General features: G+C 38.2%; 3 protein-coding genes across 3 annotated transcripts; 1 reads left to right on the top strand and 2 right to left on the bottom strand.

The window, feature by feature from the left end:
* Window positions 1-1,902: 1,902 nt before the first annotated feature.
* LOC113755341 (ethylene-responsive transcription factor ABI4) lies at window positions 1,903-2,964 on the bottom strand. The gene has a single exon (XM_027299372.1). It carries the CDS (start codon window positions 2,962-2,964, stop codon window positions 1,903-1,905), a length of 1,062 nt encoding a protein of 353 aa, XP_027155173.1.
* A 2,000-nt stretch (window positions 2,965-4,964) lies between these two features.
* LOC113755331 lies at window positions 4,965-8,551 on the top strand. The gene is made up of 4 exons (XM_027299366.1): window positions 4,965-5,053; window positions 7,090-7,403; window positions 7,491-8,137; window positions 8,534-8,551. Exons 1-4 carry the CDS (start codon window positions 4,965-4,967, stop codon window positions 8,549-8,551), a joined length of 1,068 nt encoding a protein of 355 aa, XP_027155167.1.
* A 3,376-nt stretch (window positions 8,552-11,927) lies between these two features.
* Window positions 11,928-13,657, bottom strand: LOC113762593 (omega-hydroxypalmitate O-feruloyl transferase). Its single transcript, XM_027306107.1, has one exon. The coding sequence runs from the start codon at window positions 13,598-13,600 to the stop codon at window positions 12,212-12,214; it is 1,389 nt and encodes a 462-aa protein (XP_027161908.1). The 5' UTR covers window positions 13,601-13,657; the 3' UTR covers window positions 11,928-12,211.
* Window positions 13,658-16,779: the final 3,122 nt, after the last annotated feature.

Here is a 16,779-nt window from a genome sequence, read left to right as displayed (position 1 = left end):
TAAATTCTAATGCAATAAAATGTAACTATTGGAAGAGTTTTATTATACTTGTTTGTAACTTTCAACAAATCTTTAAAATCTAAGAGTAAATCTTTTATACACTGACAGTGTATATATTAACGGATCTAAATACATGCTACACATACAAAATTTGATGTTTAAATTTAAATTCAGATGATATGAGATTCATCATACCCCGCCAGTATATACACTGAAAGATTAATTCAAAATCTAATGCAGTAAAATGTAACTATTGGAAGAGGTATATTATACTTGTTTGTAACTTTGAAAAAAACAATGCCCAGTAGGGGAAAAATAAAAACATTTTTTCGCATTTTACCTTTGATCCTTGGTAATTAGCAGGAAACTGGGTGCTGACTCTTAAGTTTTAACATTAAGGATTGGGGGTAGGGTAGTTCAATACCTCTAATCAATAAGTTACCTACCCTTTAAGCCTAAATTGGCCGATTAAACAACAACCGTAGCATGACAGCATTTTTCCATTACGAGGTGAAACTTTGAAACAAAAAAAAGCAACGGTAACGAAATTTTTTCTGCTTAAAAATACCTCTCAGACACTCTGAAAGCTTGATTTATATTTTAATTAACTGCATCTTTAGCATTCGACTGGATCTAGATTGTCTCTTCCATTGTAGCGTTAGCAGGAATGTTTTTATTTAAATCACATCAGAGACAAATGTGCAAAAACATTTCAAGTTTTCAACTCTCTTTTTGGTACACAACACTCCTCGTTATTTCTTTTTCGTTTTACGTAGGATTTTCTCATTCATGCAGTCTTCAATTTACAATTGGGAAATCTGTTTTCTTAGTAGTAAAATTTACCAACTCCTTGTGGTTTTTTCCCCTATCATAAATTTTATAGGAACGGGAGATTATGCAAATTCAACTTAGAAAATTGATGGTCAATAGAATTAGTGAATGTCACAACATCTATTTTCTTTCCTTTTCTCTTTCTCATTTAATTTCGTGTAACACTAGGAAAATGTAATGCACTAGACAATAGACATCCGCAGTTTTTCTTCCAATTTTTGTAGGCTACCAAGGACTAAAGAGAACTCTGGGATTTAATGATGCAAAAGAGACATAAAAATTAATTCCATGAGCAATTTGTCCAAAACATTTGTCCCAATTCTCGATCCATGATAGAATGTTCTACAGAATCTTCATAGTTACCCTCATTTCATAACGTGAAAAACTTCTTTAGAAAAACGGAAAAAAAAAACTGGTAGAAGAGAAGTCTATCAAACAACTGGTATGAAGATTCATCATCCCAGAGAAAACACGACATTAGATCTCATTTCAATTTTCAAAGAAAATGGCATTTATTCACATAAAAGACAAACAAAAGGAAATTAAAAACGATCAAAACTAAATCAACAACAATCTTTTTTTAATTTTTCCAAGTGAAAGAGCCAGGAAGCATCTAATAACTACTTCTAAAATCTGAACCAAGCAATGGCAACTAGTCATTCCTTTCAAAGCAAGACCACAAAAGAACCTAATTCTCCTTGCTTACCTGACGTAGCTTTAGGCCAATGAACGCATGCAGTTCAAAAAACTCTCCCAGAATAATCACTTGATCAGCTTCTTCATCTCAATGGAAGTCAAGAACTCTCAGATTCAAGCCCTCCAATTAGTCGTCCAACGTCAATTGTCAAACATCCGACAATTGGTGCAACTCTTGTAGCTCGTTTTTCACAAACTCTACCACATCAATCAACAGAATGCTTGCTTTCTTCCGATTGAAATCCGAAACTTCCAATTACTAGTACGTATAACATAAGACAGCATCAATGGCAAGATTTATAGCTGATTTCGGTATAGTATGCATGCAGGCTGCACACCTGGGCTTGAACAAAGAAACCGGGTCCAACGAATTTGTCAAAAATCAAAAACTGAAGGATCGCCATAATCCCAAATACTAGTAGGCGGATATTCATCATCATTAGTCAAAGGCCACAACGGTGGAGATCCGGGGCATCCAGACACCGTTGGATCTGAGCATTCCGAAACTGATGGTGCAGGTGCTGCAGCCCCTGTTTGGGTGCAACAAAGAGACAAGCTAGACCCAACTGACCCTACGAGCGAGTTCACTTCATCGTACAATAACTTACTTGGATTATGACAATATTGTTGTTCTTGTTGTTGCTGCTCATGATTAGGGTTTGCACCGCTCGTAGTAGTGATATAACTACTGGAGTCAACAATCCCAAGAACAACATTCATATCATGATTTCTAGCAGTAGTACTAGTACGGTAATCTTCTGGTTGCTGACGTTGCGGTTGTGGCTCTTGTAAGGCTAGATTTTGCTGACATTGTACCATGTTAGGGTACTGTTGTACGGTAGTGGGGTAATATCCGTACGGAGCATAACCCGCCACCACGCCACCAGCAACAGGCAAAGAAGCCGGTGCAGAATAGAAAGTTAGGCCGAACCCGGATGGCCGAGGAAGAAGCGGACGTAGGCTTTGCGTGGAAGATGATGAATTTGAGGACCTTGATGAAGACTGATCAGAGGGTGCTCCGCCGCTTTCACCGCCAGTACCCGATGAGGGTTGAAGGTTGAGCTGAGCCCTCGAACCGTAGAGGATAATGGCTGCGCGGTCATAGGCTCGCGCAGCATCTTCTGCGGTGGCGAAGGTGCCGAGCCACCGACGCGTGCGCTTTCGTGGCTCCCGGATCTCGGCCACCCATTTTCCCCAACTACGCTGTCGCACTCCTCTATACCTGAACTTGTTATTGTCAGGTCCTCCTTTGCCTTTGCCCTTTTTGTTGTTATTGCTGCTGGTGCTACCACTAGAGAGGTCACTGCCGCTGGAGGTGGTGGTGGCATTGGCTGCGGCTGCGGTGGCGTTGTCGTTGTTAGAAATTGAGTAATTGAGGGTAGGGTCTGTGTCTTGTGAAAGGTGACTAGTGAGGTGGTCTGCAGTGGAGTTGCTCATAGTTTAAGCTTTTTTAAGGACTGAAGGGGCTAAGTTTTAAGTGCTTAGTAAAAAAGAAAGATTGGAAAACTTGTGGTGGTTGTGGGCTGTCTCTACTGTGTGCTGTGGTGGCCAGCTACCTCGTGCTCTGTTTACCCAATTAGTCGAAAGAGAAGACTACGATGGCTTGGTTTCAACTTTCAACCACAGCACACACCTCTGCAAATGGTGGATCCGGGCGGTGCTATTTTCTACGTATAACGAATGGTACTAGTATTACAATACAACGCCACTAATGTCTTTATATACGTGTACCTTATGAAGCAAGAGAGGGATTGCTGCACCGTTAAGGAACCTTTATACACTAGAATTTTGGAAGGAAAGAAATGTCGGAAAAGAAATCGATATTGGGATCTTGTATATGGAAAAAAAAAAAAGAGTTTTGGTAAAACAATAAAATATGAAGTCCAATTCAATATTACCTAGTATTAAATTTTGAGGCATGTTACCGTGGGCATGCATGCTTTGTAAATTGTGGCGTGCAGCTAGAGCTTCTGGAATTAGGACAGCTCTTCAGAATCGTAGTAAAGTAGATATATGACTACTTAAAAGACCAGTTCGTGATCCTAAGATTAGAAGACAAGTGATTAATCGACTCTAGTCTAGTCTAACGTGCAAATGAATCGAATTTAATCTAATAGTTTGCAATTCTGTTTGATCAAAACTTGAATTTGAACTTATGTTGATTGAGTTCGAACAATTCAAACTGCTGTATGAGTTCGAACCTAATATGTGAACTCGAAAATTCATCCAATCTAATTGAGTTCAATTGAATTTCACACATATATGATTTTTAATTTTTAATTAATGAGTATAACATGTCTATTTTGTCCTTTCTTTAAAATTATATATATATAAATTTATCTATTTTAAACTTGATTAGATTCGATTAAATTCGATTGAGTTGAAACTAAACTTGATTGAGTTTGATTTGCATGACCTCAAGTTCGAATTTGAATGATACAAAACAAAATCGAACTTGATTCAACTCCATTGCGCCCCAACTCTAGGCTAACAGTTAAAACGATCCTTTGCACGACCAGGTATACCCATGTACTGCATGTAGAAGAAGACGTTAATCCAGAAAATAATTAAAAAAAAGAGGTAAATAAAAAAAAACATGAAATATGAATCCAATGCAATTTCGAAAAACAGCATGTATAATTCGAAGGATGGTGGAATACTTATCACCCTGCGTTCAAAACTCAAAAGAAATGTGACAAAATGAGGCTGCTACCAGGAAATGACGGTGAAGAATTAAGAAACTAAACCCGCGAGACAATTATTTTTCTCAATTTAACCGATAAACGATGAAAGCCATGAAATTTATATCTTATTATGCCCATGATTGCAAGTGCAAATTTGTAATCAAGGATAGATGTCAAAAGATTGGGAAACTTGTACTTGACTCAGTGCCAGAATGCCGTAGCCTTCGATATAAGTAAAGAGTATGTACAGTAATTCTTTTGTTCCGGGTCTTGATTAAAATCTTTTTTTTTTTTTAACCCTGATGATGCTTTCAGGCATTTAGAGAATGAAATTTGACCAAAACATATTACTTGGAAATGGAAATAAAATTGCTTTAGGACTAGGAGTCTTGTTCCAAGAATGCATAACTACATCGGAAACGAACAACAAACACGACCTTTTCTCTTTCCGTCATTAAATTTCCTCGGAATGCGCCGACCGAGTATTCTTCGTTAAACGATCTAGCTGAATTCAGATGCTCCTTTTTAGTTTGAGTCGGTTGGAGGGTTCCCGCTAGGGGTATTCTGGGTTGCTTGATACGGTAGGTGTATGAAGCTGCAATTTTACTAATTGCTGTGGTGTAATTAAAGTCTATATGTTTTGAAATTCTCAAAGCACAGTTGCCCTTGGTTGTTTGGACCCAAATAGATGAAAGAGCAAATATCAAGGAATTTGATTCTTTTTCTTTTCCCCTTTTTGATCAGGTTCAGAGAATGGTCATCATGCCGGAAGCCCTTTTTGCTGTGTATACCTGTAAAACGTTGAGCTTCCAGCAGTGCTCCTGCAGGATCACGGGTGTGCCGTACAAAAATAGCCGCACTGCTTCAACTTCGCTATTTTTATACGGTACGGTGGCACTATGGCAGGGATATCATAACTGAACTCTGTGCAAAAAATTATTGAAATTTTGGGATTTTTAGGAGGCCATTTACTAAAGAATACACAGATATTTCTTTCTTGAGTTAAGAAACAAAAGAATGAAGAAATGGGTTTTTTCCTTCTCCCTCTGCACGAACTGCAGTCTAAGAATCAACGTACCATTTCTTTAAAAATCCAAGCTGGTCTCCTAAATGACAGTTGCTTCACAGTTGTGTTTTGGTTCACATTTCCTTTTTTTCTGGTTCCAGACGTCAGTACCTGAAAACCAACCCCTACCCAGTTCATCCTGCAACATAAATACAAGCACAAAAGTATCTGAAATGAAAAGGCAATTCTTGCGAAGATTTGTTCTGCGTGCCTAGCTAGAGAACTGAAACCCTCATATAACCAACTGTATTTTTTTAAAAAAAAAAAAAGAAAAAAAGAGCGTCTGTATCACTCCACAGATACAATAAAAAAATACTTCTGTTTACCAATATGATGTTGAAGATGAACCCTTAAACTCCCTTTAAAAGTAAGTGAATAGATTCGAAGCATATGAAATAGGGTTACTACTTGCTAGGAGGATGATAGCCCAAACTGTTGTTGCCTCTATTGTGAAAATCATTGAAAAGAACCATCATAACAAAATTACACATTTTTGGGCCAAGAATGGAATGCCGCAAAGACCAAGTGTCTATGATAATCAAAAAAGGTATTTTCAGTAAGTGGTAGATATTTTGTTAAACCTCCCGAAGGAACCATATTCTTTTTGCCACAATATATCTTAAAGCAGTGCTAAGAACTTTATATGTGACATTCCATAAACTTAAAGGGTATATAGTAATAACAAATATGAATGAAAAATGCAAGATCTGGTTATCAACAAAAACGATATCCCGCGGCGCTAAGCAAAAGCAGCAACCGGCATTGGAGATTCAAAAATTTCGACGGTGGGCAAAAGAAAAGGCAAGTTTGCCGTTTTGCATGGGAGAGACTGACGTGTCCGCAGGCAAAACAAAAGCAGAAGAAGTGTTGGCAGCAAACAGCATGTGGGGGAAGCCTGCAATTGTCTTGGAACTCGCAATAATAATACTAATAAGGGCAGTAAATGTTCAATTGAAGTTGTTGGGCCCCAGAATCCATGGGAGAAAAACAAGAAGAAGAAAAAAAAAAGAACAGCAAAAATCAGTTTGGTCTGATTTTGGTAAAACCTACAGCCTTCCACCTTTCGCCCTAGTTCTCTATTCAGTAGGCGTAGTATGCGGATGAGGCAGCATGTAGCAGTAGGTCTACGGCTTCAGATTTTCATATATATATATATATATATATATATATATATATATATATACTCAAGGGAAAACTTTCACTACTCGCATTTGGAAGAGCCTTGATCATTATTAGTTTGGCCATAATTTTTAGCTAATACTAGATTAGACCACCGCTATTTGCTAATGAAATTATCACATTCAATAACTTCAAGATGTAGCCAAATACAGAGAAGTTCTTTCAAGTATGAGATGATTGCCAAACTCCATAAGATGCACCCTTTCTTTCAAATGAAATGTGTTCGCTATAGTGCCACAGTAAGAGAAGGAAACAACAGTAGGAAGAAGAACCAATTTTGCAAGTTTAATGAGACTGTTTGTGAAGGTCACAATTACTTAAATGAAAAGTCAACATAGTACAAAAAGTAGTCTATAGATATAATGAATAACTGCCAAAAGCAATGACGGAGCCAAAGGGGGCAGAGGGGGGCCATGGCCCCCCCTAAGTTTTGAGAATTTTAATTCATAATATGTAAATATGTGTGTAAAATAAAATTGGCCCCCCCTAAATTTTTTCAATTTTAGTTTATATTATGAGAGTTGATATATATATATATATATATGAATTAGTCATCTTTGAATGGAATGGCCTGCAAGCTTTAATTTGCCATGAATGTCCATATGCCTATTACATTCATTGTTTGGCTCATAGGCTTCAACTTGCTTTAGTTGCAGTTTCTAGAGAAGTAGCTTCTGTTCACCAATTCTTCTCCAATTTAGTTTTCATTATCAACATTGTTACTGCATCTAACAAACGTAATGATGAATTAAAGGAGGCTCAAGCAATTGAAGTTGCTACTAAGATTGCTAATGGTGAACTTGAAACTGGAAGGGAGCTTAATCAAATTGGCACTTTAAAACGAACTGGAGATACTCGTTGGGGTTCTCATTTGGATTCTATTTCTAGTTTACTGAAAATGTTCAATGCTACTTGTGTGGTTTTAAGTAACATTGCAGTAGATGGAGGTTCATACTCTTAACGTAGAGATGCAAATTTTGCTTTGAATCAGTTGTTATCCTTTAAGTTTGTTTTCACTTTGCATCTTATGAAAGACATTATGGAAATTACTCATCTTCTTTATATAGCATTACAACATAAATCTCAAGATATTTTGAATGCAATGCATCTTGTCTCAAGCACAACAAAGCTACTGAAGACTTTTCGAGATTCGGGATGGGATGATTTCTTGGTGAAAGTTAAATTATTTTGTGAGCAACATCAAATTGATATCCCATGTATGAATGCTCAATATATTGCAAGACGTGGTAGATCTCGAAGTCATCATGATGAGATTAGTGTGGGGCATTATTATCGAGTGGATATATTTCTTGCAACAATTGATTATCAATTGCAAGAGTTACATAGCAGGTTTAAGGATCATACCGTGGAATTGCTTATTTTGAGCACTGCTTTAGATCCTAGAAATGGATTTATGCTGTTCAAGATTGATGATATTTGTAAACTTGCAGAGAAGTTCTATCCAAATGAGTTTATGGAGCAAGAACTAGTACGTCTAAGAATAGAACTTCAACATTTTGAGCTCGACATTCCAAATCATCCTGAATTGCAAGAATTATCTGGTATTAATGAGTTATGTCAAGGCTTGGTGAAGACAAGAAAATCAGTGATATATCATGTTATTGATAGATTGATTCGACTTGTTCTTACTCTTCCTGTATCAACTGCAACTTCAGAGCGGGCATTTTCAATTATGAAAATAATCAAGACAAAGCTCCAAAACAAGATGGAAGATAATTTCTTGAATGATTGTCTAACTGTGTATATAGAAAAGAAGGTTGCTGAAAAATTTAGCAGTGATTCAATCATAGATGAATTTAGTTTTATGAAAGAGCTTAGAGCTCAATTTACTTCTAAGAAAAGATGTTGAAATTTCAAAGTATGATAACATAACTTTTATCTTTTTTTAATTGAAAATAGTTACATTTATATTACAAGGTTATATATATATATTGCATAGGTGACATATTGGAGAGCATCTTCTCATAATGTGCAAATTGGATGGTTTGTGATGTTATAAGATATTTAATCAAAGGGTATCTTTTTTGTTATGACTGTACGGTATATTTATGAATAGACATGCCTTTATAATTAAATTTAATATTTGATAGTTTTAGATGTTATATATTTAAATAGAAGAAAATTATTTTGAACATAATAATTAAGATAATTTTATTAGGAAAAAATTTTGGCCCCCCCAAAAAAAAAATCCTGCCTCCGTCACTGGCCAAATGGTATAATGTACATTTCCTTTCTTTTTTATTCCCCAAAAGGAAAAGGAAAAACTCATAAAAAAAAGCGAAGGGGTTTGCCTTGCGACATTGTAAAAAAGCATCTGTAATAAATTTTTTGTCCCCTTAATGGACGTTCATCAATTTTTGTACCCGGGCCAACTTTGGGTTTGAGAGATTGGAACTGGATCCGTCTTTCTTGATCCAGCCCATCTCTAGGGTTGAATTGTTTGGACCGTGCAAAGAATGTTGGTTTCAGCAACATCCGATTATCACAGCGTTTACAGATTCGTTACGTTTGTTTTTAATTGTCTAGGGGTGACTTGACCATTTATTGATAACTAATCTATCTTCGGGCCATAAAATCGTAATGATAGTCCTACTTTTGGATTGAAGTTTGGTGGGCATTATTATTTATTAGTCACACAAGTGACAAGTTGCCACTTTTGGAATGAGATGCGGACAAATAGACATTAAGACCATACGCCATATGCCCAACGCCCACCCAACTACTCCTTCTGAAATATAATCCTAGTAGACCTGGTTTCCACGCTCCGTCAATCACGCCCGAGGTAGATAATTACACCGCAACGGATCTTCTGTCCCACACTCTGTGCTACTTTTTTATCCCATTTTTTATTATATTGCTATTTCTCCTACATAAACATCACGTTTTAGTTCTTTTTTGTTTCCTTAAGATCCAATAACTATTAATTGAGTAAAAAATAAATATAGTAGCTTCAAAAAAGCAATATATAATAGAAAATTAAAAAATACAACAGAAAATTCATAAAAAATCTCATTTTTTATGCATTTTGGTTTTTTCAGTTTGTTAAATTTTGTGTAGTACTCAATTAATAGTTATTGGATTTTAAGGAAACAAAAAAGAATTAAAACATGATGTTTATGTAGGAGAAATAGCAATATAATAAAAAGTGGCACAGGATGTGTGACAGAAGATCCATTGCGCAATTCCACCTATCCTTTAGTAGTCAAAAGCTTAGTACCAAAACCTCCACATAGTAACAAATTCATTAGGTTATAAAACAATGAGCTCCTTTGGTCTAATGGTTAAAGTTGTTTTTTAAAAAAAAAAGAAAAGAAAAGAAAGAGCTCACAAAAAGTTTGGAATATTTTTTTATCACGTTCGTATTACTTTTAACTAGATTTTGGTCAATTTTAATTTAGAATAGTATAATTTGCGACTACTAATAAGGTTAATGATGTCTTAAGTGAACTTTTACCTTGTATTAACGCGCACACGTTCCACTAAATTTATTAAAAGTTACTTTTGCTTATGTTGCATATAATTTTGCATTCTTGGGTTCTTTTTTTTTTTCCTTTTGCTGCCCGCTTTAAGGACACCAAAACTAATCCTCTGTGTATCTGGTACGGTAGGACATGTGGAACCGTTTAAGAATGCACTCTACAGATACAAAGTATACAACTAAGCAAACTTGAAAGGGTAACCTTTTGTTCGTGAACAGAATACAAAATCCATTCTTTTAAGCATGTTACCCTTGGGCCATGCCATGAGTAAACGGCCCATGTGAATCAGCAGTACATTGTTTCCGGGACGACTGAGATGCAGAGTCCTTCAAGTGGACCGAGCAGGGCCGGGCCTTCGCTCAATTTCGTAATGTAACTGCACTTTGTGAGACACCGACTGTACTGCGGCCGACTTCGTCGAGGATAATGATGAAAGCGAGAATAACTACTGCTTAATTATGTACTTTCATTACAAATTAATTCTATTCGTCACCGACAAAGAAGGTTTGCAATTGATTGGGCAATTACGTTGACATAGGATTTCATCCTTTCGGCTTATTTTTCTGATGATCTTCATGTATATGATACATGTGGGGACCACTGCCAACCTTAGACACCGGCTACCGACCCACTAGATTGCATGCTCCGATCAACTGATGAACTCCTCAAGATTACTTGAGCTTTCGAGTTGTAGCCTAAATCCGATTTTTATAGGAGGACTTGATTTGATTGATGTGATAGGCGTTGTTGTCTGATACATTAGAGTTCAAACCTAATTTTTTTTTATATTACTGAACTATCTCGAATTATGAAGTTAGTCTACAGATTTTATCATTTGCTTCTCCTTCTCTCTCTCCACCGGTGTGAATACCTCCCATTTTGCCATTTTGCTCTCCCAAGGGTATGCAATAATTCTCACGCTTACACTCGAGAGTAGCACTGACTTAAACATCGGAGTGACATGACGACATTGGGAGGAATTCTCCCCTTTGTATTGCAGGTATTGGTCTGAAGTTCAACTCGGCATCACATCTCGACATTTTGGTTCTTGGTTGCACAATACATGTTAAATGTCCCTCTAACAAGGGGGGGAAGAAAAGGATAGATTGAGTGAAGGTAATTGTTACTTCTATATTTTCTACATAGATATTCAATTATTAAAAACATTGAAATTCATACACACGATGAGTTCCAAAAGCTCAAAGCTCATCATATGGGGAAATAAAAGCCCATGATATCTTCATAGCTCCAAGTTATAAACTTTCGCACGTACTGGTAAACGTTACATGTTAAAAAAGATGCTGTAAGTGGTTGCATGGATGTTCGTTTCTGACAACAAATGTTGGTAAAAGAAAACTCTGGATGATACTTTTCATGTAGGGAAGCTTTTTCTTGATTGAAACAAAAGCAGAACTTTAGCTTGTATTTTAATTTAGGAGACGGGAACTGTAGGGGCTACGGCAGCGGCGGAGAATAGGAACGAGGACGTAACTTTCATCTTCTGAGTTGTGACAAGAAACATTTATGCTTTAGTACATATCACTACAAACAACACAGTTCAGCTTTAGCAGTAAAACGACTATCCTCTCTCAGCTAAATATGGGCAACGTACAACTGTCGAAGGACTCTCAGTGCCATTAGCATTCCATTTTAAAATTGCCCTTAAAGACGGTAACACAAGGCACTTGACACATTCAATTGGAAGAGAATAACACGAGACCATGAATAAGTAGTTTCTATCTGCAATGCAACCTACAAGCTGGAGCGATAGAGAGTAGGATGCAGAATTACCGTCGATGTTCTCACAATCTGCTCCGATTTAAAAGTTTTTTTTTTTCTTTTCCCTTTTTGTAAGTTTCGCAGTTAATGATACATGCTCCCGACTTATTCATTATTCTTAACCTAGAAGCATTCAGCATGCAGTATTTTTATTTTTAATATCTACATAATAACTAGTGCAAGATAGACGAACTAGAAAGCTGGATTGATAGATCAAAATGGCAAGGGAATAGTTAAAAGATTTTTCGTCAATGAGACTTCTCTGATCCATTCCACCCAAAAGGGAGAGGAAGCATGGTAGCAATTAAGCACAAGATAGCACGCGTCATTAACCTTATTAGCTAAATTGATCGGAGGAAATCTCTGTCAGCGTCTTGGGCAGAATCAATAAGATTCGACGCTAAGAAATCTAAGAAAAAAGAATCTTCAAATAGTCAACTAAGGCGGTGATCCAGCCCTTCCTCCTTAGTTGGTCCTTACTCCTCAGGCATTCTTGCTCCTAACCTAAGAAGATGGACGTATTGGTCAACAGAATTTGTGGGGACCGCTAAATTGACCTTCACAGCATCCCTTTGATTATGAACCGGTAACAATATGCAGTACTTGTCACAGCAGACCGGTCCCACCTCAACAGGCCTACCCATTCCGAAGTCAACCCTCTCTAGCCCCAGCCTTGACCATTGGGACATAATCAGCACCCCCACCGAGTCAGGACATGCCCGACTCGTGCTCACCGTCTCCACCACATCCCTCACGTACCCGTCGTCCACTGTCTCTTTAGCTCTTTTCACCAACTCCGTTGCATGACTCAGACCCTTCTCGATCAAGTCCTTAACGCAAACTTCGGCACAGCCAAGTACGAAGGCATTGCCGTAGTAGCCACTGGGTAGACTCGGCTTGACTCGGTTGCGAATGTTGACGCTGAAGAGAAGCTTTACCACCTGCTTGGAAGCCAAGTTGAGTGATTTGGCCCAACTCCGCCAGACATGAGCCGCAAGCACTTCGAACGCGGTGTACGATGACTCACTGAGCCGACCAGCGCGCATTGCTAATCTCTTTAACTCGTTTAAGCATTTCCTGTCGAATGTGACTGAGGTAGGGGTGAGTCGTTCTTGACTAAATCGAGAAGCAAAGCCGCATAAGTCGGGGACTTTCTTGAACTCGGGGTGACTCAGCGCAGAGTTTACAGTACAAGGCAGGATCCTGAATGGACTCGGGTCCATAAGATGGCGAGCCCAGACGGGTGTAGGCTTGAACTCATTTGCTCCGGTTGTACTCTTAGCACGACTCGCTAACTCCGCAAACGAATTGAGAAACTCGCCGCTGCCGATGCCATCACACAAGCAATGACTGAATCCCACACCCAAGGTGGCAGCGCCATCTGAAAGCCACGTCAGCTGCACGGCCAATGGCGGGGCCCCTTTGAGCACCTCGTCCACGTGTGACGACAGGAGCTTTCTCCACTGGTTGCAATGCCTCGGAGCTCTCTCAAACTCCGACGCCGTACAATCCGAGAATGCTTCAACGAATATGGCACCTTGGGCACTACAAACAACCTCCAGGCCCGGGCCGTCGGCCACAGCACGGACTCTTCCTGCCAGAGGATAATATGGAACCAAAGCTCGACTTAGTGCAGCCTTCACGCGGGCTGTGGTTGTGGCTCTGTCCAAGCCGTGGGCGGGGGCCTTGTAGACAAGCAAATATTCGACGGGGAAGCGGAGGAAGAGCTGGGAGTCCAAGGCGGAGAGGCGGAGGACATGAGTAGGGGTCGGTTCCGATGGGGTGACGACATCAGCTTTCCTCACTTGGACTGAAGCGGGCATGTGGTTGTCGCTGGAGTGGTGATGTTTGGAATGAGTGATCATGAGTGTCTGCCTGCTCTATCAGTACTACTATATGTCGTTGTTGTTGTTTCTGTGAGGGGAAGGTGATATGATGTGTAGATAGATATAAAGGGTTGCCAAGTGGAGTGTCTGTATATATATACGAATATGAGAGATAATGAGAACAAATATTTAATCATTTGAATGTAATTGCTAATTGGTGCATCTGAGGTGAGTGCATACTTCTAGACTTTGAAGAACACATTGATTTTGCCTTTGCACTTCACGTTCGGAGTTTTATAAAGAAATCTCTTCTTTTAGTGATTATTTAGTGATTATGAATATGATAGACTTAAATGAATTTAAATGTGCTATCCAAGTGCCACAAGCAATGGTGCCACAAACACCAATTCAAGTGAGTTTTAGGGAGACTCATGAGCAACTTAGTGAGCCTTTGGACTGTTGAACATTTTGTACTCTATTTTTGTTATAATAAATCTGCTGCCCTTTCGTCCATGAACGTAAGTCAATTCGATTAAACCACGTAAAATTCTGTGTGATTTTTTTGCTTTGTTATTGGTTTTATTAAATTTTTCAAAAATTCTATTATCCTTGTCGATCAATATTTTAGAACCAGACCTCACAGAACATGTGATATACTTAAAATCATGTAGTCATGGTTGTGCATGATGATTAAAACTGAGTAATGGTAAGTGATGTAGAATAATAATTCGGGTTCGCCTATTTTCTAAATTTTTAGGGTTCAAATCCTCGCACGACATTGAGGAAAAATTTGGCAAGTGGAAGCGTGGGAGGGATGACAAATAGCAGTGTAAGATGATGAGCAAAAGGAAGGAATTTGTAAGTGGCTTTTAAGTATTTCTATTTTTTTGAGTTCAAAAGTTAAGTGACTTTTAAGTAGTAGTATTGGATGGTCCGGTCCACAAACGAAATGGTAAATGCTTTCTCAATCATTTAAACAGGTTGTTGCGTTGGAGTAACCGCCACCGAAGCATTAAAGCTTGGTGGGGTAGGAGGTAAGGATTCATCAATTGCCACATTAAAAATGACAATGCTTAAAAAAAATTTCAGGGGGTGTGTAATGCAATCGTTTGATCTGATGATGATTCAGTCCCCTTCGAATTACCGTTGGACCTCCTTAGGTCCGCCCCTACCCTTAGTGTAGGATAGATTAGATTATACAACAGTTATCGTATTTGGAAAAAAAAAATGTTGGAGTATAATAATAATAATAATATGACTGTTTCATGGACACCATACGTACAAGGGCATGGCCACCATACATACAATCGTTTACTGCATTAATTAGGGACATCAATTTTGTCAAGGTGCAAAAGCTACAATCTGGTATGCGAGCCGCGAAATATGTATGTATGTTGTAGGGCATGGCCATAATTCCTTCTCTCTCTCCACTGTGAAAGATTTGTGCGAGATTCTGAGGGCATCACTTTATGGGAGAAAATTGAAATACAAAACAAATGAGAACAGGTTGGCTTTGCTTTCTGTCTGCTCCCGGGAGTGAAAGCTATCACAAAAACATCTTTCACTTTCCCTCTGCTGCTTTCATGAAATAGTGGGATTGAATATCGGTTGCTGATACCTGTCCCGAGTCTTATCCCAGAAGTACATTTACTTACATGATCCGCACCGCACCGCATTGCATTGTTGATTTGATTTCATACGGTAGACCATATATTCAGTTGTTCCCCCTTTTCGACTTATAAACCATATATTTATTAAGTGCTGCTCCACCACCACCACTCTACACCTAGTTAGTGTTTATCCATGATATGATATCGTCTCCTAAAATATATATATATATATTTTGGGATCTACTTAGAGGCTGAATCTAAAGCCATGCATGAAATTTGATGGCCCTCAAGTTAACAACAAAGAAGGAACCAACCAAGAACAAAGAGAGAGAGAAGTACTGTAGATCGCATCCTCCCTTAATTGTGAAATGAGGAGGACTGGACCCAGCGCGCCTGCGTGATGCTGCAATTGATATTCACCAAACAGCGCAGATGCTCAAGGACGCATGTGGACCTGTTTGTCCTGGATTAGCCTCCCGTCTAGTCGGGGCTTCTGATGGAAGCGACATTTTCATGAAAAATCTATAAGCGTCGTGTGAAAAGTTTTGATCCTGTTTTTTTTATGTTTGTTTAATCTTAGATTAGATGTTTGGGGGACTGATCCATTAAAATCTTTTCTTCGGTATGCAATTCGGATGATCTGGAAAGTTTTCAATCTAAGGCAATTGATATTATTGTGATGAAATGACCCTGAATTCTAAATTTTTATGACCGCCTTAAAAGTAACCGTCTTTCTCTCATCAAAGCTCAAGAACAAGTTTTGTTCGCTTCAACAAACAAATTGAGATTAAGATCATGTGGACAGAAATGACCTGATTGATTGAACAATTAAAGAACTTTTTTTTTTGGGGTGAGTCCACGAGGTCGTTATTGTACAAATACTTTCCGAAAACAAAAGATTTTCTGGGCCAGAAAATAATGTGCTAGTTTGAAAAGCATGCTCGATCGCTTCACCTTTGTAATGGATCACGCTATACACCTCTTGCCCCATCTAATCTTATCTGTTTTTTGTTTTTTTTTTGTTTTTCCTTTTTCCTGTTTGTCGCTTTAGGAAACTTCCAACTGTTGTCAAAATTCTATTGCCCAATGGGTCGTAAGAAATCTAAAGAAAAAATTTGTACTACTACTACTTTATTTGTGATAATACCTAACGAGTATCAGAAAATGGATTCGCCTTTTGAAAGTTGTTGCTGTGACCCCGGAAATTTTTAGCCTTGTTAATCAAGTACCCAAGAATTTGAGGCCCTTGGTAACTAGTTATTATTATTTGAATCAAAAAGCGGCAACGATTTGCACTTGGGCGTCGCCTTCTGGAAAGCAAGAGATTAAAACGGTTGCAGTTCAACAGCATCAGGTTTGATTATTGTTATGTCAGTCCCGTCATGAAATTTGGGGAATTTGACTGTGCTTGTTTTCAAACTCTCCGGATCCTATGAAAATTTCGTATGTCATGCTTTGAAATTCGAACCATCCTTATGATCCAGTAAGCACGACATATACATTGCCCGTATTAATGGATTTCTTTTTAAAATAAAGATTTTGGATGCGTCGAATTCTGATCACTATCATTAATCAAGATCTGCTTCTGAAATCATAAGTTGCGTATAA

This window comes from Coffea eugenioides, chromosome 2, assembly GCF_003713205.1.
Source record: "Coffea eugenioides isolate CCC68of chromosome 2, Ceug_1.0, whole genome shotgun sequence".
Classification (NCBI taxonomy): domain Eukaryota; kingdom Viridiplantae; phylum Streptophyta; class Magnoliopsida; order Gentianales; family Rubiaceae; genus Coffea; species Coffea eugenioides.
The sequence above is the reverse complement of the archived record's forward strand: the minus strand, read 5'-3'. Positions and strand labels throughout refer to the sequence as shown.